The sequence below is a fragment of the Anguilla rostrata genome, chromosome 8 (genome assembly GCF_018555375.3).
Source record: "Anguilla rostrata isolate EN2019 chromosome 8, ASM1855537v3, whole genome shotgun sequence".
In the NCBI taxonomy this organism is placed as follows: Eukaryota; Metazoa; Chordata; class Actinopteri; order Anguilliformes; family Anguillidae; genus Anguilla; species Anguilla rostrata.
The window spans coordinates 18,056,093-18,083,702 of NC_057940.1; the positions used below are offsets into that span (position 1 = coordinate 18,056,093).

The 27,610-nt window shown below is 41.5% G+C and overlaps 2 protein-coding genes across 5 annotated transcripts in view; one reads left to right on the top strand and one right to left on the bottom strand.

Moving 5' to 3' along the window:
* The first annotated feature begins 67 nt into the window (after nucleotides 1-67).
* Nucleotides 68-16,424, top strand: marchf11 (membrane-associated ring finger (C3HC4) 11). 2 transcript variants are annotated; one of them, XM_064346860.1, is made up of 4 exons: nucleotides 68-5,442; nucleotides 8,851-9,006; nucleotides 13,040-13,232; nucleotides 14,107-16,424. In XM_064346860.1, exons 1-4 carry the CDS (start codon nucleotides 4,894-4,896, stop codon nucleotides 14,436-14,438), a joined length of 1,230 nt encoding a protein of 409 aa, XP_064202930.1. In that variant the 5' UTR covers nucleotides 68-4,893; the 3' UTR covers nucleotides 14,439-16,424. The 2 variants fall into 2 exon arrangements, with proteins under 2 accessions (XP_064202930.1, XP_064202931.1); XM_064346861.1 differs by lacking the exon at nucleotides 68-5,442 and adding an exon at nucleotides 5,455-7,410.
* Nucleotides 16,425-18,910: 2,486 nt separating this feature from the next.
* Nucleotides 18,911-27,610, bottom strand: part of myo10 (myosin X) — a 116,541-nt gene continuing 107,841 nt past the window's right edge. For all 3 annotated transcript variants that reach the window (XM_064346856.1, XM_064346854.1, XM_064346853.1), the window contains exons 36-41: nucleotides 25,185-25,392; nucleotides 23,690-23,826; nucleotides 22,487-22,607; nucleotides 21,134-21,592; nucleotides 20,337-20,528; nucleotides 18,911-20,164 (exon numbers count right to left, since the gene is read on the bottom strand). In XM_064346856.1, the coding sequence (XP_064202926.1) occupies nucleotides 20,054-20,164; nucleotides 20,337-20,528; nucleotides 21,134-21,592; nucleotides 22,487-22,607; nucleotides 23,690-23,826; nucleotides 25,185-25,392 (1,228 nt within the window). In that variant the 3' untranslated portion in view covers nucleotides 18,911-20,053. The remainder of the gene's footprint in view (nucleotides 20,165-20,336; nucleotides 20,529-21,133; nucleotides 21,593-22,486; nucleotides 22,608-23,689; nucleotides 23,827-25,184; nucleotides 25,393-27,610) is intronic.

Below are 27,610 nucleotides of genomic sequence, written 5' to 3' on the forward strand. Positions count from 1 at the left end.
ATTTGCGCATTGTTCACTGGTGGGTGAACAACTATGTTAAGGCCAAGCTTTGTTTCCTTCTACAACATCTCCCCTCTGTCTTAACAGGAAGTAAATTCGGCTTTTTCCTCATGGGATCAAACTATTGGCGATTGGATGCGCTTTGTTGGCGCTGCCTAACGGGGAGCTCCACTCTGTCCCAGCGCTTATGGAATGGAAAGCCCAGCTGGGGGATAATTCGTGGCAGCTTTAGTTTGATGTCCGGTCGGAAAGACTTTTAGGTCAGTCGTTACGTCTCAGAGATGAGGTGAATTAGAACACCACAACACCGCTCCATACCCACATCCTGCTTCAAATAAGTACTGAACCGTTGACACAGTCAGCATGCATTAACATTTAAGTATTGTAGAATAAATGGTAAATTCCTGAGGCGAGACCACGGTTGTTTTGCTGTGGTAAGAACGTGGTCACTTTATTTTTAATATAAACATGGAGTAGAATGGCTGAATAATGAAGTGGCAAGACTAGTGTTCATGCAACAAAGGAATTTTATGGATTGTGTCTCATTGCGTAACCTGTCTATTGGCGATGAATGCCTCTGTCCTGTTGACTGAGGACGAATTTCCCCGGCGTTGAAAAGGCTGTCGTCTAGGTTTCGCCGCGATAAATCTCCGAAGGGGCTGATTGATCGATAGAGTAATGAGACGAGTGGCATCGTCTGCGTCCAGCCCAAGACCTGGAAAAATGAATTTTCCACCTGTCCCCTGGCTGCAAGGAAGAGTTATGGTGGGTGCACAAAATATAAACATGTAGCTCTCAAACAACGAGTCTCCCGCGCCAACCGCTTGTGTATTAATGTAGCCTGGGGCCGAGCTCGCGGCTCGACACTCTGGCTTGAGCAATGTCCATGACGGATGCTCTGCAAACAGGTTGTCCTGCAGCGGCAGGATAATGAATGCGTCGCTATATTCTGTTCTGGCTTCAGTCTTTGGCAGCGCATCCGTTTCTTTTTGCAGATCAATGTGGTTTTGGGTATGGGCGAAGCGCTACCAAGCGCACCACTGCATCGGGGGGATGTGGGCAGGGGAAGTGAGGCAGATGCTGGGGAAATGGGACTGATTCTTTTGTACGGAGGCTGAAGATGGTGGGCCTTACTGTAATTGCCTGGGGGACAAAATAAAGGCAATCTTTGTGGACTGACCGATTTAGTTTGGACAAGAAAACACTTCCTCTCTTGAATGAACTTTTATCTTGCGTTTGGTGTTTATAGCTAGTTTACTCTCGTTGACAATTTTAAGTGGATACTTCTGGTTTGTAAATATACCAACGTTCTTGTATTGAAGGGCGAATGGACGGTTCAATATCTTCAGGGATTTTTCTGGTCGAACATTCAGTCAGCATAACATCTGTACCCTAATGCTCATAAAAAGAACAAGCAGTCAGGCTTGGCAGGCCCAATCTTGACGTGTGCTTTTTGGTATTGATTCAGACTGATTACCAAAAGCCCTGCTAATGCAACTGATTTTCATCTGTCAGTCACCAGAAACGGCTGTAAGCTCTTGAAATGTTCCAGTGCAGGCAATCAATAGTTTCTACTCCGACCTGTTGCTTAGCCACAATACATTTGGTCAGGATCCTAATGATAATACGGTGCAACCCGCTTATAAGAATAGCATCCTCCCAGACAATTTTATTATTACAAGCAATATATTGTTAAAAGCGGAGTGCATGGAATTAATGGAACAGGCGAAGTCAGGCAAAGAAATTTTGTCCATAAATTCACCGATTTTAACATTATAGAAGTAAACAAAGCCATGCTTGTATTTAAAACAAGTTGTGAATAAATAAAATAATCATAGTACCGCATAGTAGCCCACATAAATTTTCCTCAAGTTAATTTCTTAGGAATGTGAATCTCTCACTCAACTATGAGGCGGTGCTGTATCTGAAACTAGGTGTAATGCGTGAGCCACAAGGCGGTGCAGTCTACCCAATTAAAACATGAATGTAGCTATTTTCGACAATGACTATAAGCGTGAAGATTGTTTTGCAACATTGCCAACTTACAATTACAATATATTAATTTATCCAGAGGTGTATTTACGGAAAATGTATGGCCAAAATGTCAATGGTGCCAACTGAATTGTTGAAACAAAAAGTAACATTTTAAGCCATTTTTTTATTTGGAAACAATCACATTGTTACTAAGATTCCTAACTGAAATGCCAATTGTTTTATCTTCTGTAGTGCCAAAAGTAAATAATTGTGTGGCATTAATAGGTTGTGTATTCTACAAATATTTCATGTTTTGCTTGTCCCCAAATGGTGTGCTGTATTACATGGAAGTATTTACTTTGAAACAATTTGGTTCTATGGTTTTTCCATCACTACATGTGGGTTACACCTGGACATTTAGTATGCCTACAAGCGAGCCATTTGTAGATTCTGTATGCCCGTTTAAATTGTTCAAAGTATTAAAACTTGTTGGATCATTAAATATACTTATTGTGTACACGTGCATGTACAATACGTATACAATATATATGAACTATACATGCGTGACCTGTTTTATTGCTTGGATTTTGTAGTATCTCTATGCTACTAGAACGAACAAAGGCATGGGGAATATATATGTTTCTATTCTATGGTTCTTTTACATTGGAATTTGTAAGGTTCACTCACTGCGATCTATTCCTGTATTCAATGGGCTTCCACAGGGCAGAGCGCCGCCACTGAAACCTGCTATTGGTGCGTCTGCCTTGTTTCCCTTAAAATTACAGCGCCTCATCAAGACGCCTAATTACACATCATTTGTAACACCAGACAGGAGGTTGAAATTCCCCCTTTAACACACTTGTATAACCACGCACTTATAATGCAATGTACAAGCCTGTCATGGACCCTTTTGTAGGTAATGGTTTGCCCTGAGTACTAATTTACCTTGTTGCATTAGCGTGCATTACTGTTTTTCTTCTGGAAGTATTAGCCTAGATCATTGAAAGAACCCATTGTAGGCTTCAGTACAGTATCGCCTTCAGACAAATAGCACTTTGTGGCTTATCAACAGGAGCCCCAGCTAGAATAAATATATCAGACATACCAAAAGTGTAGTTCCCCTTCCACTAATGCAATGATGAACCTATCTTTTAATAAGGTGGCGATTAATGCTAATGCCGTGCAAACGTATTGGCTACATGCAAAATCTTTTCAGAAATGTTCTGGAATATACAGAAAAATGCGAAAAAGTCATATTCATGGATGATGTACTACTCAATGTATGTTTATACTTAATTAAGAACCTAATGAAATTAGGACAAAAAAAGTTTATTTTAGTTTATAGCGTAAACATCTGTGGTGTAGTACTTTCCAAAACTTGAGAGACAAATTGTGCCTTTGGGTCCTACACTTACAGCTGAAGAAAGAAAAATAACAGCCTTCCTGTAAACAGCAAGGAAAGTGAAGGAGGGGATGGCATCAATGGAGAGCTGGATCGGGCCAGGAATATGATGTCATCGGGCAATACGAAGTGTTCCATCCTGATTATAGCAGGAAATGGCTGCTTTCCACCGAGGGTTTTAGAGGCCTGTGCGGTGCTGTGTGCGTGCCAATTGATTTTCACTAACTTCTTAAGAGGAGAGAAGCTGAGGAGATCAGCTGAAATTTAATCAATTAAAGGATCTGTCATTATAGAGGAGGACACTGAAATACTGATTCTATTCTCTGGTCTGTGATCAACTGGTTGTACTACCCGGGACTATGTGGTAACCATGCCAGGAGTCAAATGCAAGTCCAGTCCAGTGGTGGCGCGTAGGTTTTTTCGTTATTAACAACATGATTGGGTTTGAAACATGCCGTCAAGTAGGCCTAAGCCGTTTCATAAATACGTTATGGTTCAGTGCAAGTTTTTAGACAGCTAGTCTAACCCAGCATGATTGCTGTTCTGTTAGAACCTTTTTATTTTTATTTATTCAACCTCTATTTCACCAGGCAGGTCACTTAAGAACAAATCCTTATTCTTAAACTTGCTGAACTTGCAGTTCTTGCAGATTTCCTTGACGAACTTCACAAATAAGTAATTGACAATTATGCCTTGTTAGCAGATCACTGAAAAATACAGTATTTATATTACCGAGAACACTAACAAACATCATGTTAACTCATTTCAAACGAATCAGTTAATTACTGCCAATTCGACCCTGTGTTCATTTTTTGCTTTCTAAACAATGCATTTAATGCGATTTTTGTTTCTATATACAATATATTCAAATTCACGATCGATAATTTAACGTATGCTGCTGCTAGCTACAACCAACGTACACAAATTAGTATTAGTTAATAAAATGCTATACAATTTGTATAGAAATGCTTTACGGTGTCACGATAGAGACCTTAAATTGCTTTACAACGATAAAAAAAAACCTTTCTGGCCAATATGAACATGCACTGTCATACTCACCGAGCAGCTCTCTCGTGTCACTGGGTCAGTGCGAGACCTTTGAAACCAGCAGGAAGCAAAAGGCGAGGAAAAGGAGCGTCTCGGCAGCCACGTATTATCACATTCATTTTCCTCCCCGACACGCATGGATAGCTTCTGCAGACTGTACCTATGGCAAGCCCAGTATGAGATCAAACCGGCTCAATCTGCTGTCATTCCCTTATCATTTAGCGGGCTCGCTTGTGGCAGCAGTGCAGACAAGGCTCTGCGCATTTTCGCGTGTGACAGACTCGCGTGCTTATGCCTGGAAAGTTTATCCTGCGTTTATTAAATTCTCTGTTTCCTTGGTAACGCGACCCAGGTGAAGAGACTCTCGTTCCAAATGGTGTCGGTTTTCCTGCAAGCCCTCCATTGCTCACGGTCTGTTTGGATATGAACCTGACAGAAGAGCAGCCGTTAAACCACAAGACCGGCCACACATGGGAGAGTCGGTTTTCTCTCTAACTTTGCCAAACTGCTTTAACGTCATTTGTTGCCGTGAGGCGCATCGCGTAATTTGGATTTTAATATTTTCGGCGTACATTTCGAAATATTCCTTGGGTTTGGTCGTTGTGGGTTCAGATTTTTACTCTCGCGTATTTTATTTCGTTCTCATCGTTCGTTTATTTGAAATGAACGTAGAGGGAGAGGCGGGTCCGGTTTGCAGGGGTACAGAGGGCGAGCCACGGGGAGGCGCTACAGCAATTCATACCAGCGTGGACCACCAACCAAGCGATTTGGAAGGACATCATCACAGCGGCAGGACACAAGGGGACGAAGGAAATGCAGAAAGAGAGTCTCTGGATGTAAACCCAAGAGAAGGGCACAGCGGATACAATGCAGACACAAGTTGTGAAACGTACTGTTCGTCCAGTGCTGAGAAGCTTGGAGAGAGTTCGGGGAAAACGGAAACGTTACACTCCGACTGCAGTAGCGATAACTGCAGCCCCACTCCGAGCTGTCGGATTTGTTTCCAGGGAGCCGAACAGGTAGCTAGCGTGCTGTTTTCCATGTCCCCTTAAATTTGTGACAGCTTGCCCGGACTTCCGTGCTTACATCACCTTGCGTTTGATGCTCAGTGTGTTTCAGAACCTTAGACAGCGCACGACAATTTGCAAACTCGGCTGCAATCTGCAGTGACAGGACAACAGCACAACGTTAGGCTACTTGGTTGCCTGAAAACTAGCATTTAACGTTAGCTTGTTCAGATACAGTAATTCACTTTGTCAGATATCTAAATATAAAATTACAGTTTATTTAGTTCGTTAGCTAATTACCTAGCTAGGTCACCAGCTTAAGTTTGGGCGAAATCATTCTTAATCGCCTTTAATGTTAGCGAGCTAATGTTAGCTAACTTGACAGCTGTTGGCTAACTAGCAGACTGCACATGTTTTTCTTAATGCCTGACCTGTAAACTGACATCATCTTAATTGGCTATTATGTAGTGTAATGGTTAGGGAACATTGCTTTAAGTCAAAGATTAGGCGTTCAATTCCCATGCCGCTGGGTCCTGCTATTTTACCGGTTTTTAGAATTTTAAAAAATTGAATATATGTAAAGCGTAACCTGTAAAGATCATAAACGTTTGATAAATGTAAATACAATGTCCCACAATATTAACTAATTATTAATATTACGGTACATACTGGGTAGTTAGCTGTAAGTTGAAAGTTAGCTAAAGCATCTGGCAAAATGCTTCAGAATGTTCGATAACTTGCCTAATCTCCGAACAGAGCCTCTCTATAACTTAAACATTGAACTTTGTAAACTAAAGCTGTACACGGTTTTCTCAGTTATCCATCGGCCATCTGCAATGTTAACAAGCTATGATCTTATGCCATGTGGGTTCAGCTCCAGCAAGTGAAACTACTCGAAAAGAATAGCCTACATTACATAGATTGGCCAGACTATGAAATGCAAGTCGGTCAGCTGGGCAAGTTAGTTACCTTACTACATTTTCAGCATGCAAAGCCAATTTTAATCATCAAGGAAGTGTGCCAAGTGCAAAAAACAAAACAAACAAACAAACAAAAAAAGAAGGAAATTGGGCTGACTTCAAGGCAGTTCAAAGTTTGAGATTGGCAATCAACATGCACCCAGTCTGAGGCAAATTGCCTTGTGAGATAAGAAAAAAATAGTTTTAACATTGCTCACTGATATGCCAATTTAATAATGGCTTTTGAACTCCCCTAATTCATTGAGCTGTTTCATTTGATGATCTTGGTATTTCTCCTCTAAGAGAAAGCTCATTTCAATCACGGAAAGAGTGTGATGAAAAGTTAAAACGGTAGCTCACGGAGAGCTAATGCAAAGAATTGGATGGCTTGCTATGAGCACTCCTCTAGGCCTGTATCACATCTTTTATGCGGAGGTCAAGTTTTACACACGCACACACAAACACACTCACCAGATACTACTGCAGTGAAAAAATAAGGCTGCAGGTTACTAATTGCACTGTCATACCGCACGGCAACTCCGTTTCTAAGAGCAGTACGTTGGCTTTTCTGCAGTGACATGTTTTGCATACAAACGGGGATTGCACCCAAGACTGGCGATGTCAACAAAATGCTCATGCTGTGGGGGAAGAGTGTTGCATGGGCGTCTGAGAATGTCTCAAAGAGGTGCCATTGATGACGAAATGCGCTTGCAGTCTCCGAGTGGTCTGGAGACAATAATGGATGTTAGGTCATTAGCGAGCCCGCCGTTCCATCAACTCCTGTTTGGGCGCTTCCGTTTCCTGCTGCTAATGCAGGTTTGCTAAATCTATGCCACTGGCCTCTATGTTCCTAAGCATTTACTAAGGCCCAGTTGGAATCTGATACATTTCCTTTGTTCTGTTATATTATGCGGGAGAGTTTCCAGCACGGGCTTGAAAAGGAAGAAAAGTTTTATTTTCCCAAGGGTGGAAATGATGTAGACAGACTCCCAAAGACCCAGGGCAGCATTGGGACCTCGAGGTGAGGGATATGCACCCAGTCGTGTGCTGGTTTTAATTATGGGTGGGGCCCTGCTGTTGTACTATTGAGCAAGATGCTTAGTCTGAATTCCAACAAGTATAGTGTGTAATTTTCCCTGATTGGGAATATCTGAATAGTCATGGATGTTCTATTCTCTTTGACATTTTCTTTTGAGTAATTTCAAGGTGGCTTACTGACCTGTTACCAAGATTTGTTTACGGAGTGACCAGACAGTAGCAATGGACAAATGACAATGGGAAGTGTATCAGCGCTTTCCCTGACTTGGTAATATACTGCCACTATACCTATAATAATGGAGAATGTAGGTTTAGAACAGGCCTGGGTGAAATTCTTTAATATGAAAGTACAGAAATATGTTAATATGTTAGATCAGTAGAATTAATGTAGATTACTGGCAATGGTAAAATAAACATCTATTTTGACCTATATTCATAGCAGTCAGCTTAAATTTTTTTTGTGTTTTTAAATTTTATTGGTATCTGAAGGGTCAAGTTATTTCAGATGTTTCCTAATAAGCTGTGTTTTTTTCAGATACTGAAATGAATGAATATCTAATACGAGGCCAATGTGACAAAAATGAAATGAGGTCACTGGCCAATATGTTTAATATGGTAATAACAAGACACGTAGACTTGATCTCATGAAATGGTAGATCATTAATTGTTGTCAGTGACATAAATGGGAAAATAACCTGCAAACAGATATGGAATCATGATGGATTATGTTCTAGATTCTTTCATATTTTATCATTAAAATGTTGATGAGTTAGCCTCAACGGAGCAGGACCAGGAAACAATCATATAATTTTCTGAGATTTAAATGCATGAAAACATGTTTCATGAGGTCATATATCCTTGGGTTTCCGCTCTGGCGTTCCATCTTATTAGCATTGTCTCTGGATGGCAGACCAGCCACACTAAACAGATTCTTAGCTATTCTGAGAAGCTCCTCTTTATAGCCTGTAACCTCTATGTATAGCTTCTAGATGGAAAGCCTTTCATCATTGTGATGGGACATGTCTAATTTGTCTAAGGTTTCCCATTAATTATCTAATAGGCAATGGCTGTTTATATACATCCACATGCTGTATTAGGCGTATATGAATATGAATGACAATATTTGTAAGGCTGCTGACCTTAAAAGAAGGCTTACTGCTAATCACTCATGAAGTTCAATGTATTCTGTGAAAAGATTCTCTCAATATCCTTTGACTGTTTATTTGGTTTGTCCATGGTCATATTCTCATATTGTGTGTATTGCACATTTTGAATATGGTCTGAGATAATGGTCTCTCTAGTGGCGTTTCTGTTCAAGCAATGCAGACTTTCACAAATAGCTATATACGATTTGGACTTGGTCCTTGTCTAATTCAGCTGAAAAATCATGAATGAACTCTGATCAGCTGTCTCCTGTCCCTAGGGGGACCTGCTGAACCCCTGCAGGTGCGACGGCTCAGTGCGCTACACCCACCAGCAGTGCCTGCTGAAATGGATCAGTGAGAGGGGCTCCTGGACCTGTGAGCTTTGCTGCTACCGCTTCCATGTCATTGCCATCAAGATGAAGAGGCCATGGAAGGTAACGTCACACACAACTCACAGCCACACCCTCCTCACTCATCCTCCTGTTATGCCCTTCTTACCCATACTTGTCTTACCATCACATCAGTATTAACCATAATTCCTCTCTTACCCATCATACTTGTCTGACCATCACACCTGGAGTACCCATCATACCTTTCTTATTTGAACCTTCATTTATACAGGGAAATCACATTGAGACACTTCTCAGGTCTCTTTTTCAATGGAGCCCTAATGACAAAAGAAAAAACAGTTTAACTGACAATAGCTAACGGTTCTAAGAGCATGGTAATTTTATAATATTTTCAATGTAAAAATCCTGCATAGTATGCCTTTAACAGTATAATTGTGCAGATTTTCTTATTTCTTTCTCAGTTGGCAAGGTCATCATGTCAGGTTGTTGTAATATCACTGTGAAATTAAGCAGGCCCTTATCTCATTGTTTTGTCTGAATTGCATTTAATATGATCCTGTCTTTATAAAAGAACGTCAGTGTTCTTGTAATGACCTAACCCGAATTAGGGAGTAAATTTAATTGTAGCGTATTGTTTGATTCATTGGATTAAACTTGATGTCACATAATAGCTTTAACTTGAGCCATACTATAGGAAATTGTCCATATGCATGACACTGCTTATTTAAGTAAAAACATATAAATGAATGTTTACAGCAGGATCAAGCTACATTGCATTGGCTCTAATGCAGTACTTGATGTACTGCTTGCATTTGACAAAAATGATTGAATGATTTACTGGTCAATGATCATTTTTTCTAGATTCTCCATTCTGATCTCTTTTCTATTTGGCTTTAGGGCTGGGCATAGCACTATTATAAGCATTATCCAAAGCCTTATCGTGGATCATTCTTTGCAGATAAATAAATTATTTCACATTGGCTTAGGTGCTAATTCTTGCTTTGGCTGTGATCACAGGTTTTATCAGCTTGAAAACGTGAGATTCACTACCTGGAGCCTTCTCTGAAAAAGGCGCTGGTGGCATCTTTTTTGCTGTTGCTAGGCAACTGCACCCTGATCCTGTCAGTCACTTAGGTTAGGTATTTAATGGTATTAGCTAACTAATTTAATCCAAAAATAACTTGCCACCTACATCCACATGGCACTTATTTGTTGCCTTGCCTTGGACGCCTTATTTTTGTCATGTTAGTAATGATTTGTGAAATTGTAGCTTTGAGTAGGCAGAAACTATAACAGCTCTTCCATCTTATTTATTTACAGCAGAAGTTAACAGCAGAATAAAGGCCTGCCTCTTTTCATTTTCATGCGATTGGACAAAAGAGAAAATCAAGACAGTGACATAGGGCACTTTTTCTCAAAGTGCATAAAAATAGGATCATTTTCAGCTCCACATGCACTTTAAAACTGTGAGGAACCCAGAGTGGACAAATGCAAGGTTCCTGGGGTGCAAAAGCAGCATAGGAAATGCTTCAAACTCATTGAAAATAATTTGGAAAAAGGAACCCATAATTGTTAAAACATATCTGGTATGATTGCAGCCTTATGGTTCCAAAATTACTTCTCTGGCAGATGTCATTAAAGTGTACCCCAAGGATTGGTCTTGGGGCCTGTCTTGTTTACTGTCTATGTTATTGTGTCTGACTTCTTGCAAAGATAATTTATATGCTGACAATACTGCTCTACATTGTTGTGCTGAACCCATAGAGTTGCAGCATTATTTCCTTGCTCTTCAGTAACACCTTGTTAATCTTCAACTCATTCTGAACACATTCTCAAGTTTTGCATGAAATTGAGTTATCCTTTCTCTGCATTTAAATAGAGATGCCATATACCATTCTGCACTAAGATTCATTACAGGAAACAAATATGACACACATCACGTTCTTCTTTATGAAAAGACTGGCTGGCCCTCTCAGTCTGTGAGACATGCTCAGCACTGCCACTTTAATCTATAAAGCCCTGCTGGGCAGGCTACCATTTTGTTTATCTTCACATTACACATACACATTCACATTTGTTTATCTTTTTTGCAGTAATGGTTTTTACTAATGTTTTAAATTAGGTTTTAACCAATGTTTTAATTGTTTGTTTTGATTATTGGCTTACTTAAGGTTCTTCTCTTTCTCCTTCTCCTCTTTTTGTAGTAATTTGGCAGTATTTTAAATGAGGGGCCCTCAATGCTTCTCCAGGGTTTAAAGCGTTGAGAATGATGTGGCAGCAATATTTTGTTGCTTACTGAGAAGGAAACTGAGTGGGTGTCCATATGGGACCCGGTTCTCTGATAAGGTGCCAAATCCAGTCTCTCCCCATACATGCATTTCAGGGGTGTAGAAACAAGCAGAAGCCTACTGAGCACAGTGAAATGTGTGTGTGTGTGGAGGGGGGTGTATTTGTGTGGGTGTGTGTATGTGTGTGTGTGTGTGCATGGGTGGTTGTGTGTGTTTGTTTGTGTGTATGTGTGTGCGTGTGTGTGTGGGGTGGTTGTGTGTGTGTGTGTTTGTGTATACATGCATGTGTTTGGGTGGTTGTGCATTTGTGTCTGTGCATGTTTGGTTGGTGAGGTGGATGTGCATGTGCGCTCATGTGTGAGTATGGATGGGGGTGAATATGAGGCAGATGGAGATCAGAACTGAAAGTCTTGGATGTCTAATTTATATTCAGTTATTCTCAGTGATGGGGAATTAAAGTATGCATAGAGATGAACTGGTTTGATCACACTTTTTGATCACCCATGTTTGAGTTGAGCTCAGTGTAAATAGGCTACATGTTCTCACCATTCTGTCTCTCGCTTTATCTCAGTGTGAATAATCTGATATTTGCTCCTACCCCTCAGTATGAATAAATATGAGTGCAGTGCTATTCAGTGTTCAGGTATTTCATTACCGTCTCAGTCTAGATCTTGGACAGAATTGAACCGTGTCATTTCAGCCTGGGTTTGACCTGGGCATATCTCACTGTGCTATGTAGTATGTAATGGAGGGAACTGATCCCAGTGTCTCCGCATTGCTGACGGTTTTCTCCGCATTACACCTTAATGTTTTGCTGCTCAGTGTTCAGTCCAGTAATGGAGCAGGCTAGTGATGTTCTCACTGTGGGCTTAGTTTGGTTTTCAGACTCTTGAATGGGGCCAATCACACTGTTCTCTTGGTGCGATCCAGTGCACACAGAGATAATCTCTGTGTGCAAAACTAATCTTAGTGTTAGATTGCTCAGTTGGTTGCTGATCTGTGTGTTGTCACAGTTCTCACTTGGGCTTCTTTCTAAGAGGATATTCTCAATATTGTCTGGTTTTTCTTTGGTACATGAAGCTCCTGTCATTGTATTAGAGTACCTTATGGCAGGCGGGGCTTATCGCAGTATGGTCTCAATGTTGTCCAAAGTGAGTGGAACCTTAGTCAAAGATACTCAGATACTCATACGCAGTTTTCCCCTGCCAGAAACAACTCAAGCCTACATCTGCTAAATGTAATGTAATATGTACTTGAAAGTTTTATACTCCTGTTCTTCCTCTAGTGCTGTAACAATGACATTTCAATTTTCCAACTTGGGCCTGTGTGTTCATAATGAAATGGTATTTGAAATGGAAATTTAGCCATTAAACACAGGCTAGGATATTAGCTACAGATATTTCTTCATTTACTTTGCAGTGTTCGGTGTTGTCTCAAGCTAGTCCTATGTTCGTAGTGCTTATCTCAGTGTTAACTGTATAGTAATCAATTTATATCACTATTGTTTTAGTATAGGTTGGGTGAAGTTTATCTCTCTTCAGTACTTCAGAACTTAATAAATTTTATTACCTGAGCATTAAATGTACTCTTGGGTCAACATAAAATATGCAACACACAAATAAAAACATGCAAATAACAATAAAAATATGTTTTAATATGTGCAATATGCGATATGTACTGTTGTCACTGGTCCCACTTATCTCACTGTATTCCAAGGTGGGTGAAGCTTATCTCAAGGTCGTCTCAGATAGTACTGTGTTGGTGGACCGGAGAGCGGTGTCAGTACAGCTGCACATTTACAGGGTTCCTCTCTCTCTGTTCCCCTCCAGTGGCAGGCTATCACTATCACGTTAGTGGAGAAGGTGCAGATCATCGCTGTGTTCCTGGGCTCCCTCTTCCTGGTGGCCAGTGTCACCTGGCTGCTGTGGTCCGCCTTCAGTCCCAATGCCGTGTGGCAGCGCAGGGACACCCTCTTTCAGATCTGCTACGGCATGTATGGCTTCATGGACCTGGTGTGCATCGGTGAGATTCCAAACGCAAGCTACTGTAGCTGGCAGATGCTTGAGAGCTTAAAATAGGGGACAGCCTGGGTTAGCTGTGTTACAAAATGTGTTAGTCACTTGTGTTAATTAACGTGTCCATTTAAAATAATCCGCAGCTCATCCTTTTGTCTTTATTGTAAATGCATTTTGCTGCAGCATTGTGCGTATCACTTTAAATAATTTTAATTATAGCAGAAAGAAATTTGGTTACATGAAAAATTTTGTTTGGAAGTAAGAGACTTAAGATTAAAAGACTAGACTAATCTCCGGTCAAGTCTTTCTTTGTGAATGACACATAATGTCGATTATAACTTATAATTGAGAATTTGTGACAGGCACACATATTACACTTGTTATTCCTTCACAATAAAATCAGTTCACTAAAGTATCAGCTGAAGATAAATGATCCTTATTTACATGGACCTATTACATGTTTCCACTGCTGATATTCTCTTAAAAACAACAGTAGAAAAAGCATGTGAACATAACAGATAAGTGTGTTGATATCCCTGAGCTTTATCTGCACTGATGGTGATTCAGTCAAAGCTCAGAGTCGCTTTGCCTTAACGTAGAACATGTCACTGTATGTCACTGTGTCAATTTACACTTTATCTTGAACTTAAGCTTCAACTTACTGTACAGTACATGAACATTTCTGGTGAACCATGCTGAAAGTAGTGCATCTTGGGACATGATTAGCTTGCTTTAATTCCTTTATTATCTGCTAACATACAGTAAGCAGCAAAACATAGAGGATTAGTCAACATCTTAGATCCAGCCATGCCCCTGATTTGTGAAAGGAGAAATGTGCTCTGCCCCTGTTCTAGAGGAACTGAAGCCCTGTGTCATTTCAGGTTTGATTGGCCATGAGGGAGCGGCAGTGCACAATGTCTTCAAGCGCTGGCGGGCGGTCAACCTGCACTGGGATGTGCAGAACTACGACAAGGCGGCCGACGTGGAGGAGAGCAGCAGTGGCGGGGAATCGGCGGCTGGCCGGACGCTCTGGCTGCCGCTGGCCACCCTGAGGCCCGGCACCACCCTGAGCCCCACCCAGCTGGGTGCACCGTCCTCCTGCTGCCAGAGAGGCTGCGCCCTCCTGTGCCTCTGCGCCCAGCTGGCCACCCGCCAGGACCCCGGCGAGCGCAGCAGGTCGGGTGAGGTGGTCATCCGGGTCACCTCTGTGTAGGCCACGCCCACTGTGAAAGGACTCCCATCAGCCCCCACTGTGAGACTGGTAGTGCAGGCCCGGGAAGCACGGCCAAGGCCCTGCGCCATCTCTGGTGCCACTGTAACGTGGTGGTTATGTAGCATTTCGGATGGCATCTCTGGACAGGACAGCGAATGAAGGGGATCTGTAGGAATATGATTTTCTACTGAAGTACGATGCTCTTTTTGTATTGCCGCTGAATGTAAGTCTCTTTTTGACAACAAAATATAATGAATGTCATTAGTATAAGGACAACAGAGGTACAGCGTGTTTCTGGCAGTGATCTGTAAGCCCCTTTATATTTCCCTCAACACTTCAGAGAATAAGGAACTATAACACACTGACTCCAATACATTAGGAGGAAAGAGCTAGACGTTATTCCAGCAAGGTACAGAAGTCTTGTTTTGGACCTACACAGACCATGAATTAAACTGGAACTCAATTCGTCAATTCAATCTACTTCTCTTCCTTTAGCCATTGAGTCACATTAAAAAGTCAGAAATACATATGACTGAAGTAGTTTTTGTTTAAATGTACATTAAAAAGGTTTTAAGACTATTACTGGGGGTGTGGTAGAGTTAGTAAGCAACTTGGGACAAATCCAATCTACCTGCTTCATTTTGTTCTTGATTTTTCGTAGAATTTAAGTGAGAATGAACATTTCTTAAGTGTTTAGTGGTCTTTAGTGGTCACAGACATGAATGAGAAATGTTTAAAATGAAAGTGTAATTCTTCCACAAGCTATTTACCTTAGTGGTAAACTTAATTATCCCTAATTATCACATGAACAATATTCTACATTCCTCCACCTGTATATATTACAGAATCAGTGCCCTTCTAATTAAAACTACACACTTCGTAAAACAGCTCAGTACCATTATGGTATACACACTATATAGTTTTTTCTGATGTTGTTGCCTTCTGAGTCAGTACTGATATTGTTAGAAAATATCTAATCTTGCTATTTGTTCACTAAACATGACTAAAAAACAGGCATTAAGTAAACAGGTCATATGATTTCTGTGTTGATCAATATAACACTTTGGTTGAAAAACGGAGGCACTATTTAAAGTAGCCATTTTAAAACTTGGCATTCATTTTAATCAATACATATAAAATACAAAATAACAGTAATACAATTTAATAATTTCTCATCTTTACACTGGAAATATGATTAGCACATACTCACAACCTGTTTCCTAATTTAAAAAGTCATACATAATAGGTAAGCAAGCAACACAGTTGTGTATGTAGTAACCTTTTGGACAACGTGCATATAAAACTGTCACTCCTCTGATTTTACTTATTTTTCATTGAGATCATGTTTTTCATCATTCACGCATGAAAATTCCTTCTGACACCCTTTGTAGCAATATGATTTTTTCATTGAAAAAATAATTAAAAACCATTCCATCACCTTTCATTGACAAAAGTGTTGCAGACACATGCACTGGAAAACACTAATTACAATTTTGTATTTCACTGCTGAAAATGTATAATGTGTCCTTGCATGTACAAGTAGCAATGGCACTGCAGTGTTAATTTAGATTAAATGATTCATCTGGAACTACAAACAGAACGCGGTAAGGTTTAGGCACTTGCATTTCCAGATAAAGGTTTCTTAATTTCAGTAATTAACTAAGGCTGAAATGGGCCCGATACACTCTCACTTGAGATAAAGGAATAGGAAATGGGCTTTTCTGAGTCAACACTCTTCAAATGTACATAATTTGATGGCATCTTCTGCAGTATTCTGAATATATGTTGAAACCTGAGGACTTCCAAGCATGGCAACAGCTTGACATGTGTGCACATGAAACCATTTTCCATTTCTTTGTCCAAGAATGGCAACTGAACGAAAGCCGATCTCAGCTATATGAACTGTAAACTGTACAGAAAACAGCCCTTGAGAGGATTCTGTTTTCTGTACATTCATTGTAAAAAATAAAGACTAAAAAACATTTCTACCTGTCTTGGAAGAAAAAAAAGAGTGTTACATGGGTAGGATTATCACCAAGGGGTTGAGTGTGCTTCAAGAAGGCTGTGGAGAAAAAAAGATGAAGAAAAAGATTTATCCTTCAGAGGACAGCTTCAAAGAATCACCAAGCTGGAAATTCAGCTCGTCTCACCAGCTGATCTGAACAGACCTGGCAGCCCAATGAGCTCTGAAACCAGGTGATGAAAACTGTCCACCATATAAAAGTAAAATATGGCGGTTAGCAGTATTTTTCACACAGACATTAACTTGCTGCTCTGTTAGCAGAGCTCACGTTTGATTCATGTACTCAGAGGTCCTATCAATAACAGAAGGACAGTTTGGCCATATTGCTGTGAGAGGGAAGGTAAGTGATTCAGGGGGTACAGAAGCCTAAATTAGAGCAACAGCAGTCATGTGGAGGGAACTGTACAGAAAGCTTCCCCTCAGTTATTTAACTGTCCGGATTTTTTCATTCAAAAACATCATTCTCCCTGGCTACCATTCAGCTTTAAAAGAGAGGGAAGAAATCCAAAAAATGGCTGCCATTCCTCATTGATTGCCATCTTTCCAATGCATAAATGAAGCACGGAGATTTCAAGGACAAAAACATAAAAAAAACTTAAAACTTCACTTTTTAAGAATGTATGCCAATGGTGAGATCATCTTGTAGTTGAATGGATTTCAGTTCAACCCCTGCCATTTAGTGGATGCTGGAGTGAATATATTTCTCACCATGTCAAATTCTGGAAAACAATGTTTATCACCATCAGTAAGAAAAGTTCCTTTGTGGGAGAACCTTTCCAGCGTAGGTAGTTTAAGGACACATTAATATGTGCAAAATCGAGGCAGTAGTGAGGAAAAAAGCCACTATTTAATGTGAAACTACTGATGGTCCTGAAAACTGAGTGCACCGCCACCTCTAACACTGTTAACACATTTGATAATATAAATATACTGTATTATTTAAGTCACACAAGACTAGACCTCCATAACATAACCCAGTATGTATGCTAAAGCATATTAATTGCAGTAATGCATCTGACAGCACTAATCGACTGTGCCTGTGCCAAATGTGGATTCCCACAGGATGGCACATAATTCATCATTGCCTCTTCCTCAGTAATTGATGCAGGAAGTTGCAGCAATCGGATGTAGTGCATGCATATTTAAAGTTGGCCGTTCCATTTGAGGAGGGAAATTGTTAGTGGGTGTGTGTAAAGGGTGGGGGAGGGGGTGTATACATATACAAAGCATTTCTATCGTCTAACCAGGGTGACACAGATAGGATTGTCACCAGTGAGTGTGCTTCAAGAATGCCCAGACGAAAAAATAATAATAAATGTATTCCTGGAGATTCACTTCAAGAAAGTACAGGAATTGGATGTAATGCAAGGATATTTACATTTGAGCATTCCATTTGGGGACAAAAACTAGGGGTGGTACATGTACTATATTTAAGCAATAAAGCACGCGAGGCCATGCTATATTGTGAATATTGTCACTGATAAAGGCAGTTGTAAGGCACAACGATTGTCCAATGGGGAAAATTATTAATTGTGGGACTGGACCATTTGTGATGACAAAATTGGCTGGAAAAAAGGATAAAAATGCTAAATAACCCAGTTTTTACTGTGTGGATGTGTGAAGTTGTATCTGAATTCTGCACATTTAGATGAGGTCAGAAGGTACAGAAGTTCATGTTCCAAGAGTCTGTGGTCATTGTGGTTATTGCTGTAGGAAACTCAGAAAAGTACCAAACTCTCAGTGCTGTATAGTTATGGGGCATGCCCCACCAAGCTGTAAGTTGGCGGATGGCATACCTGCCATCCCAATATACACATATATGGCACAAATACTGACACATAAAATCAGGGAGCACAATTAATTGGCTCGTGCCGGTTGCAATTTTCAATTTATACAAAAGCGCAATCACCAGAATTAAAAGTGGGATTTGGGCTCTTTCCCTTAAAGTGTGTTTCTCCTCTGAACTCCCCTGAATGACACTGAAGGACCAATAATAGATGGTGATATTATGTAGTGTCAAGCTGCTTTTTACAGCTGAAATGTTGCCAGATTTCTCACAGAGTGATTGGTGTGAAAAAAGCACCTGTCAAATTGACATTGAGAATTTTTTCAGATGAAAAATATCTCTGAGTGATATTATATAACGGCTGAAAGTAAAGCAGTTCTTTTATCTATTCTTTCCATGCTAGCTATGCCAGTGCTCCACATTTTTCTCAGAATTAAAACTGACTCCTCCAAACTTGATTTAAAGGGTTTTATAGACAAAAACAAATCATTTTTTACTCTGAAAAACATTTGGTCTTGTTTTTGGCTTCAAATGGGATTTCGTTTGGTGGTCTAGTTAAGGTCCCATTGTGGTAGGAACAAACAAATGCCAGATAAGAACTCATCTTTCTGGTCCTATTGTGGTTTCTCTTGAAGTACTAACAGCAAGAACTGTAACACAAAGTTCAGATAAATATGTCTTTAATGGCTTATTATGAACACGTTTCAATGTATAATGTTGCTAATAAAAATGATAAAAGAAACATCATGATCATTTACAATATACTGTCGCTGTTGGTTCTTCTGTAAGTAATCGAAGGGAGAATAAACAGTACGCCGCCGTACAGTCCAGTAAAAGAGAAGGCTAGATTTCTGTGTAAAAAATGTACAGCCATTTGAAAATATAAAACATTGCACATTATCATATTTGAAAACAAACAAGTATGAGCAAGTACAAGTGTACATATTATACAAACAATAAAGGCACAATACTGGCAACCTCCAGGACTTTGGGTGGAAGGCTGCCTGCAGCATTCCAGAGAAATGGGCAAAGCGACCCGAATAGCACACTGCACTGCTATGAATCACTGCAGCACCGTGAGAATGCTACGTCTTAGCTGGAGAGAGGGGACCATTGATCACTCTTATGAATGAGCTGGATAACAATCTTTCACCATTTTTTTTTTTGCGTCAAAGGTAATACTGCTGAGTCATCAGCATTTGGGTTGGGCTTTATCAAAATAAGGCACTTCAGTAACAAACTAGTGACCAGCAGACTGTCTGTATTTGTCACACAAGTTCCTGGGAATTGCAGACATTTTCCAATTCCTATGGCATTGTTTGTTTTTAAAGGACAGATCCTGAAATCAGATTGGTCATTTTCTAAAGAGAGGCACACACTGCTGCTCTTCAAACTTTGACACCCATAAGCATTTGTCAGCTGAGGAAACTGAACCGATTAAAGGAACACATCAAGCACAGAGCTTCCCCAAAAGTAAATGCAAGTGGATCACAGCAACAATGACATGTATAATTCATCTCCTGGGCCCTGATTATGCTTGTTCCAGCACGAGAAGAAATACTAAAGGCTTACGAAATTTCCCCTGCTTCGCTTCCAACACAGAGCTTTCAGTGTCACCATTTGAAAGGCAGAGAGGTGGCTATGTTTTTTTGCAGGTTGGGAATCAGTTGACGTACAAAGCCTGCGACAGGAAGCAGGAAGTCCAAAGCTGACCTGAGGCAGGCTAGAGCACAGAGGAAGCCTTTAGACGAGGCCGGGAGTGCGCCGCTCCACAGGCGTCGTGAGGACAGAGGCTAAGTTTGCGCTTCAGCGACTGCTGCACTGGCTGCCATGGCTGCTGAGCGATTGGGAGGCGCTGTAGCGCTTCTTGACGATCATGCTGATGTAGGCCTTCATCAGCTTGGCGATGTCCACCACCTGCAAACACAGCGGAAGCGTACACATTCAGAACAAAAGAGTGCTAGGAGAAAAATCGCATCAGTTTTCATTTCAGGCTCAGCTCTCTGTTTAATTAGCCCTTGCCAGTCAGGTTATTGACAGGATATGACGGCTAAGTAAGGACTCTTGTCCTGGGATGAGCGGTACGTACCAAGCTGGTCTCGAAGAGCAGCTCTCGGCCCTCCACGGCGATCTTGTAGGCATTGGGCAGTGGTGCCCCGAACGACAGGATCTGTTCATATGGGAAGACCTCCAAGGGGCGGGGCTCTCCACGTTTGTATAGGGACACAGCCTCAGCGCTGACCCCTAACCAGAGCTCCTGGGGGAAGGTCTCATCCTTAGACTGCAAGACAGAGAAGACGCACATTGGTGAAGGCTGAACAGTCTGACAGAATCCATCGCAGGTATTCTATATCTCTTGAGTAAATGTTGTATCTGCTAGTGAATTCTGTATCTGTTCAGTGAACTGTACCAATTGAACGAACCCTGCGCTGATTGAAAAATGCATTATTTTCAAAATGTAGAAGACCCAAGCAAATAAGAAAAAGAATTTGTCAGGAACTGCATGGAAGGAAAGAGATAAAAATGAGAAAGAGAATTGGAGAGGCTGACAGGAGACAGGTACACAGTTAAATTATCGACACTGTAATGTGGGACTAAATGTTATCTGTTAAAAGTTGAATTAACATTGTTAGATGTGAGTTAACACTAGACATTGTCAGACATTTAATTCACCATTTGGCCGTTCTCAGCCATAGGAAGCTTCAAAGAGCTCAGCCAATTTTCATCTGGTTGTGAGTTGTACTGTATGTTTTGATAAAGGTTGCACTGCCTACAACGAATTCGGCGATTGATAATTTATAATTTAATAATTATAGAGAGAGGGAAATAAGGTAGTAAGTGAATGCGAAGGAATGGTGAAGACCGAAAGGATAGCAGGATGCTCACCTCTACGCTGAAGAGGGTGGAGCCATACCCGGGCCACTCCTTAACCAGCGACATGTACTTGACCATGGCCTGCTCCTGGGTCATGGACTGCAGCTTCTTCCACTTGTCCAGCAGGCTGGCGCGGGCGGAGGCGATCTCCTCCCGTACCCAGGCCTCCAGCATGTTCTCCTCCTCCAGGCGCTGGCGGCTGAGCGAGCCGCTGCGGAAACTGCGCCGCAGCGTGCCCTCCAGGAAGCTGGAGCGCTTCCGCTCCCCCCGCTCCAGCCCCGCCGGGGAGAAGGTCCTGGTGGACTGGCTGATGCGGGCCCGGAGCCGGCCCATGGGGTACAGCTGGCCCATCTCCGGCACGCTCGCCTGGGCGCTGAAGTCCCCCAGCAAGTACTGGAGGCGCAGGGCGCCCAGAAACTGGAGGGTCTCCTCGGGGGCCGGGTACTGGCCCCGGATGACTGCCTCGTGAGCCTGGCAGGACAAGGTGAGGAAGGGCTTTTTATTGGGTCGCCATGTTGTTATGTTTTTCACCCAGTAGAGGAGCACTACACGAGAACTAGTACAGATGATGAAACACATTTCTTGTGGAATAAACTTAAGTCTCCCCCCAAAAATCTTCACATGTGCTTCTTTTGGCTATATTATAGATAAATGGCTGGAACATCTTTATGATAACTAATGCATGAATGCAAACTAGTGTATACTACAAACAGCATATTTCTGGCTTAACATACAAATTAATTATTTAAATATGAAATAAATCATAGTCTCAACCACTCTGGTGCATCTGCGCATCTGGTGAACAATTTAGGAGGGAGCAAGGGTACTCAGAATAATATCAAAGAATTAAATCTTCTCCAAAAATAATTTACAGAAATGGACCCCCATAATTATCACCAGAGACTTGAGAAAAGCTACTAATCAAGAAGTGTTGCTGGATTCTGCAGAGTGCAAATGTAATAGCATCGCAGCAGCAGGCTGTGGGCACTCGTTAGAACCTTTATTTTTAAAGTGTGACACAACGAGCTGGTGACAACTGTTGTTTCTCCTGTGAATTTGCTACATGAGTACCTCACATGCATACATGAATATCTCAAGATGAGCCCATGGGCGCAAGCCATTGCTGTAAAATAAATAGAACAGCCCAGGTGGTTTGGAGCAATGACTGTAAATAATGTCACCACATTATGTATGGTACAAATGGATCAGAATAAAATATATGTGGAACCCCTTATCTCCACTACCATTAATGTGATTCGAGAACCTACAGCCTACTGTATTCTCATGTGTATCTGAAAGAAGTGTATGATTTCTGTGTGTGGAGGCACACAGATCGCCTCTTGCTGTCGAGGCCTCGGCTCTCACCTGCTCAAACATGAACGCAAACTCCACACTGTCCTTCGGCACATTATCAGTGTCCAGGAAGCAGTAGAGTTTGAAATAGAATTTCCATCCTGTGTTATGCTCTTCCTGGCTTGCTGAAAGCCTGAAAAGGAAGTGGGCACACATACTATTTATATCGTGGTGGTAGTATTTTGCATAGCCTAATATATTATTGGTGATGCTTTGTCTACGTCTGTGGGTTTCTTACTGAAAATGAGTAGGCCAGTCAGTGCATGTTACTGCAACGAGTTCAGCCCCCAGCAGCCACGGTTGCTCAATTGTGTCGCGATAAAGCAGGGTGGTATCATTTCCTTTTTAATGTTAGGCTTCTGTGCACTAGTTATTTGCTGGTGCAAACGATGCTAATTCTTATCCCTCAGCATGGATAGCGTTGATGTTACTGTCCTTTTAATGTTCAAGTCAATTGTTGAATGTGACGTATGTAGATTACAAAGCCTGTATTTCCTGTAGCTGTTGCTACCCTACACCTTGCAAATGTCTGGAATTGACCAGGTTATTTGATTGTGCTGCTGTGAATGATTTTAAAGTCTTACAAAAGGATTTTCCCTCATCGTTTCCCGATATCAAAGCAATTCTAACGTGGTTATTTTGTCATGGTGCTGTATTAGCCATGCCATGTTATTCAGTGCTAATGCAGTGTGATATTTTCTGCTCACTGTGTTTGTCATCATCCATAGAATGCGTTTTTTTTCTAAACCGGGGTGGGTGGTGATGGGGGCGCTTCATGTAGGCAGTTGTGATTAATACACTGAACATTGGGTTAATACAACAGTCAAAAGCCATGTGTATCTCAGAGAACGACAACTGTGCAACTAAAAAATAACTTCACATTGCACATGTTTATTATTCTTGGAAACATGGAGGTCACAAATAGGTTTTCAGACAGGCTATTAGGCTGGTTTTAATGTTTGCAAGGTGTGAGAAAATAAACACTTTTTTTGTTTCCTTCTAACCAGCTCTTGGAACAAATAGATAGAAAAAAAGTTGTTTTCAAGCCCTGATACTTCACTCCTCATATCCACCCTACTCATTTATTCAAAAGGCTTTATGTTAAGAATAACATTCAGTGCATTGTATTCTATAAGAATCAACTGTATATAATTGGATGGTTTCCAACTGGTTCGGCAAACCAGGTCTGGTGAAACAGCCAGCGGCTGCACTTACTTCTCAAACTTGGCAAGGATGTCTGCCACCACAGTCCGGCTCTCGATGGCCTTGTCAGTGGTGTCGTTGTGCTCAAACAAGGCGAACATGTTGCGGCTGTCCTCCATGGCTAGCCCCCGGATCAGTTTCTCCACCACCTGCAGGGTGACACGAAACGGAGTCAGCGGGTCCACAGGTACAATTAAACGGTAACATAATGATGCTCATATTCTGTGCAGGTTCATTGATCTGTGGTGTCTGGATTGGCTAATACACTTCAGCCAAGCCATCCAATTAATGTAAAGATCAGTGAATCAGGATGTGCAATGCCCAACAGTATGCAAATGTACTGAGGACAAATTATAACTAATTTGCCTTCTCTCCTCCTATTAGGAATGCCCAGTTGTAGCCACAGGCTCGTTCCATCACTGCAGCATCCTCTGCTAAGTCAGGAGGGCATCCAGCAGCAAGTCCATTCTTTGAAATATATGCAGGCAAGCACTGCATTTGTTCACTGAGATACAGGTACTTGATCAACTAGAAAAGGTGCTATTGTACAGAAAAACGAGAATCTTCCTACTGACTGAAAAATTCTCTCCTCAGGCAACAAAAAATATTTTTTTTGCTTTGTGTCACGCGACTGGATTTTAACTAGTTTTAAAAATCCACCAGTGATGAGTTTATATTACAATAGCCACTTGAGCTATTGAATACCAAAGCACAATCTGTACATGAATGAAACCCAGGAATAAAAAACCCCTCAATCCTCCATATTCCTGTGTGAAGCAAAGCTGTGCCCTTGTGTTTGGCTGCATGGCGTCCAATGAGGGCTCTTATCATTCCAGACAGACTCGAGCAGAGGAGTGCTACAGCAGGCGCAAGGAACTCAAATGAGATCAACACTTTCATTAATCTAGGGAACAACAGCCACGCTATTAATGTGAAAAGAAATCTATCTGAAGTGGAAAAGGATGGGAGCAATGATGAGAGCATTATACGCACAGAGGATTCAGAGATGCCCCCCCACCCCCGCGAACCCCATGTCTACCGCACGTGCTGTGGTCCGCAGGCAGACATAGATATTTCCTTTAGGAAGACTGGAGATGCGAGAGACTCCCATGGCCTGGCGAGAGGGGAGGGGAGGGGTGCAGAAGGGGAGAATGAAACCCACCCCTGAGCGGAGCTGCACGACGGGAATGAAGCGTGCCTATGCCCACCGCGAGCAAAGTCAAATTTTTAGGATGAACGGGGTATGCAAATATACCCGATGCGTGACCTTTGAATATTAAGCCGAGGTGGAGCAGGGAAAGACGTCCTTTCACTCACACAGTGCAGCGGGACGAGAGGCAAGGTCTCTGGGACAGCAGAAAAAAATCCCAGCACTGACTAATGCCCTGCTTGCAGAATTGCGCTGAACCCGATTGCCACCTCCCCACATCCCGCCCACCACACCCAGGAAAAGCGGCGGCGATTAACAGCGTGGCTGAGAGAGCCGCCCGCCGCGCCCGGCGCTCACCTCCCCCGCCGTGGTGTGCGAGTTGATGGTGATCTTGCAGGACCCTCCGCCGTGGCAGTGCACCGTGGTGGTCATCTCCTGCCTCCCGACGATGGCGCGTATCTCCTCCTGAGACGGGACAAACTCCCGGGCCCTCGTCTTCTTCAGGGACTCGTTGGCGAAGGCAGCGTACCTCTCCATCTCCGTGCCGGGGAAGAGATCGCGTGTCCTGGCCGAAAACATTCCACAATTTAGTCAATTCACCGATGTTTCATGAAAACAATTTTTACCCATTATTTTAAACATTTGCTTTCTAATTGTAATTTTAGGCTTTTTAGACTCTTCCCATTGCATTTTGGATGGTGGCACTTCATGCAAAAATACAATCAGTGTGTTTCCCTGGGTGATGCTACAGCCATTTAGACATTTCCATGCAGGGCTACCATCTACAAATATCCCTTGTATAGTACAGATTTGAATCCACTACACTATACTGTGTCCTTTAGCAGGATTCTCCACCAAGGATAAATAGGTAAAATAAGTGTGGAATTTTTTTTTTTTTTGCCATGTTGAGAATTGTGAGATTGAAAGTGTCTGGTTACAAGGGCATTGCTTGATTTTTCCATGTCTTCCCTGGGGTTGATGGTGACCATTTTCTCTGATAAAAATCCTCCTTAAACCAATAATGCGTGCAGAAGTCTGGCTGTCATTTGGGCGTAAATAAATAACTCAATGACTGTAATTGGAGTCAAGTGGTTCTGTGTTTAATGAACAGGTCTTCGCCTTCCTCAATCTATGCTTTCCCTTCAGCTCAGCTAAATCAGTTAAGGCAGATGACAGGACCTCTCTGCTGGGATGCCTAGTGGCATTTTTAACCACATGAACAGGAATCATTAGTGGAACCCAGAATTCTATGATTGGTAAATATGTGTGGTATTTGTGATGCAGTGTTTTCGCACCAGTGTCGCATGATGCAAAATGCAGATGATTCACCAGCTCTGCTCACACTGAGTGGAGGCAGCCATGGCAGTGTGGAAAGCAGACACCAGCAGGGCTGTGAGCGAATGGCTTTCACACTTCAGTTAAAAAAGCTCCATCAGCGTTTTACAGGGAATAGGAATGCAGAAGTAAAAAGATGAACCTTATTTGCCAACCAAAACAGCCGGTGCACACTGGCTATACCTTAGGTAGTCTATTAACACAAACATATCAAACTCTTCAAGACTTGAGACCACCGACGCACGCAAATGCCACAATCATTTGGCTTTATTAAAAAGCAAACTGTTTCACAAACTGCTACCTTTGGGTCTCACTGTCTTGCACTGTTTAACTTTAGCTCCTAATGATTACACTCAATTGTTCATTCGGTACTGATTTGAATTAGGAAGCTTGGCAATAAATAATAAACATTTAAAAGTAAAGTGTTACTCAAACTTAGTTTTCTCAATTTATGCCCTTGAAACAAATTACTAATAGAGATGGGAATTCAATTTAAAATTAATTCGATGTTCAATGCCCTATTACAAACTTGATATAATTGAGTAGTAAATTGTTTATACAGTTGGTTTCAGGAAGAAAAATGAACAAATACATCTTTGCCTTATCTCGTTACACATACACACCAATAAACAAATATTCTGCACTGTGAGTTCATTTACAGTTTTGCTAATTCATGAGCAAGATGAATGAAACTTCAGTGCTTCCTCTATGTTAAATTCCAGCCAAATGAGTTATCAGCTGCAAGTAGGAAGGAGACCCCAGAGGAGCACTACAGACCACTGATTTAAGTAGTTGGAGAGGATTTATACAGAAGAGAAGCTCTGTTCTCTTGCTAATGAGATGCAATGTGGTCTTTCATTGAAATCACACTTCACACGTCTTTCAAAGGAACTAGTGGATGCAACATGAACATGAACAAAATCTTTTTCTTTGACATATCTGATATATTTATTCAGTCGTTCAATGTCTAAATGGGAATAGAATCACACAGAATATGATTGGTTCAAATTTTATTTACACCACATTTGTTTGTGGTATTTATTCCTTTCAGCTGGGATGTGACTTGTGTCTGCACACCTGGACTGGATTTTGAATACCTAAATGTATTTTTTACATCACCTTTCTCTGTGAAGAGAAGTGCCCGGAATTAGTAAACATGGAGGAAACGACAACTGGAGTTATGCCAAAATAAAATGCTTAATTTCATTGTGGGGACATGCTTTTGTTCAAGCAGAATTTGCAGGAGTTCATGAAACCCAACTCATGGTTCAGGAGATCACAGTTGCTATGATGATTCATGGCGACTGGATGTGTATTTTAGTGGCAAAGAAAAATTTGTAGTTTGCATATTCTTGTCTGCAGTCTATTTTTTGATAAATAGCACAAGTGTTTGTCATCTTATCCAATTTGGCAATGCAAATCATTTACTGAGAGAGTTGACTGTGAAG

Coding starts and splice junctions, on each gene's coding strand:
- marchf11 (XM_064346860.1), top strand. CDS start 4,894: ATGGGAGAGTCGGTTTTCTCTCTAACTTTGCCAAACTGCTTTAACGTC. Junction 5,443..8,850: donor GTTTCCAGGGAGCCGAACAG/GTAGCTAGCGTG, acceptor TCCTGTCCCTAG/GGGGACCTGCTGAACCCCTG. Junction 13,233..14,106: donor CATGGACCTGGTGTGCATCG/GTGAGATTCCAA, acceptor GTGTCATTTCAG/GTTTGATTGGCCATGAGGGA.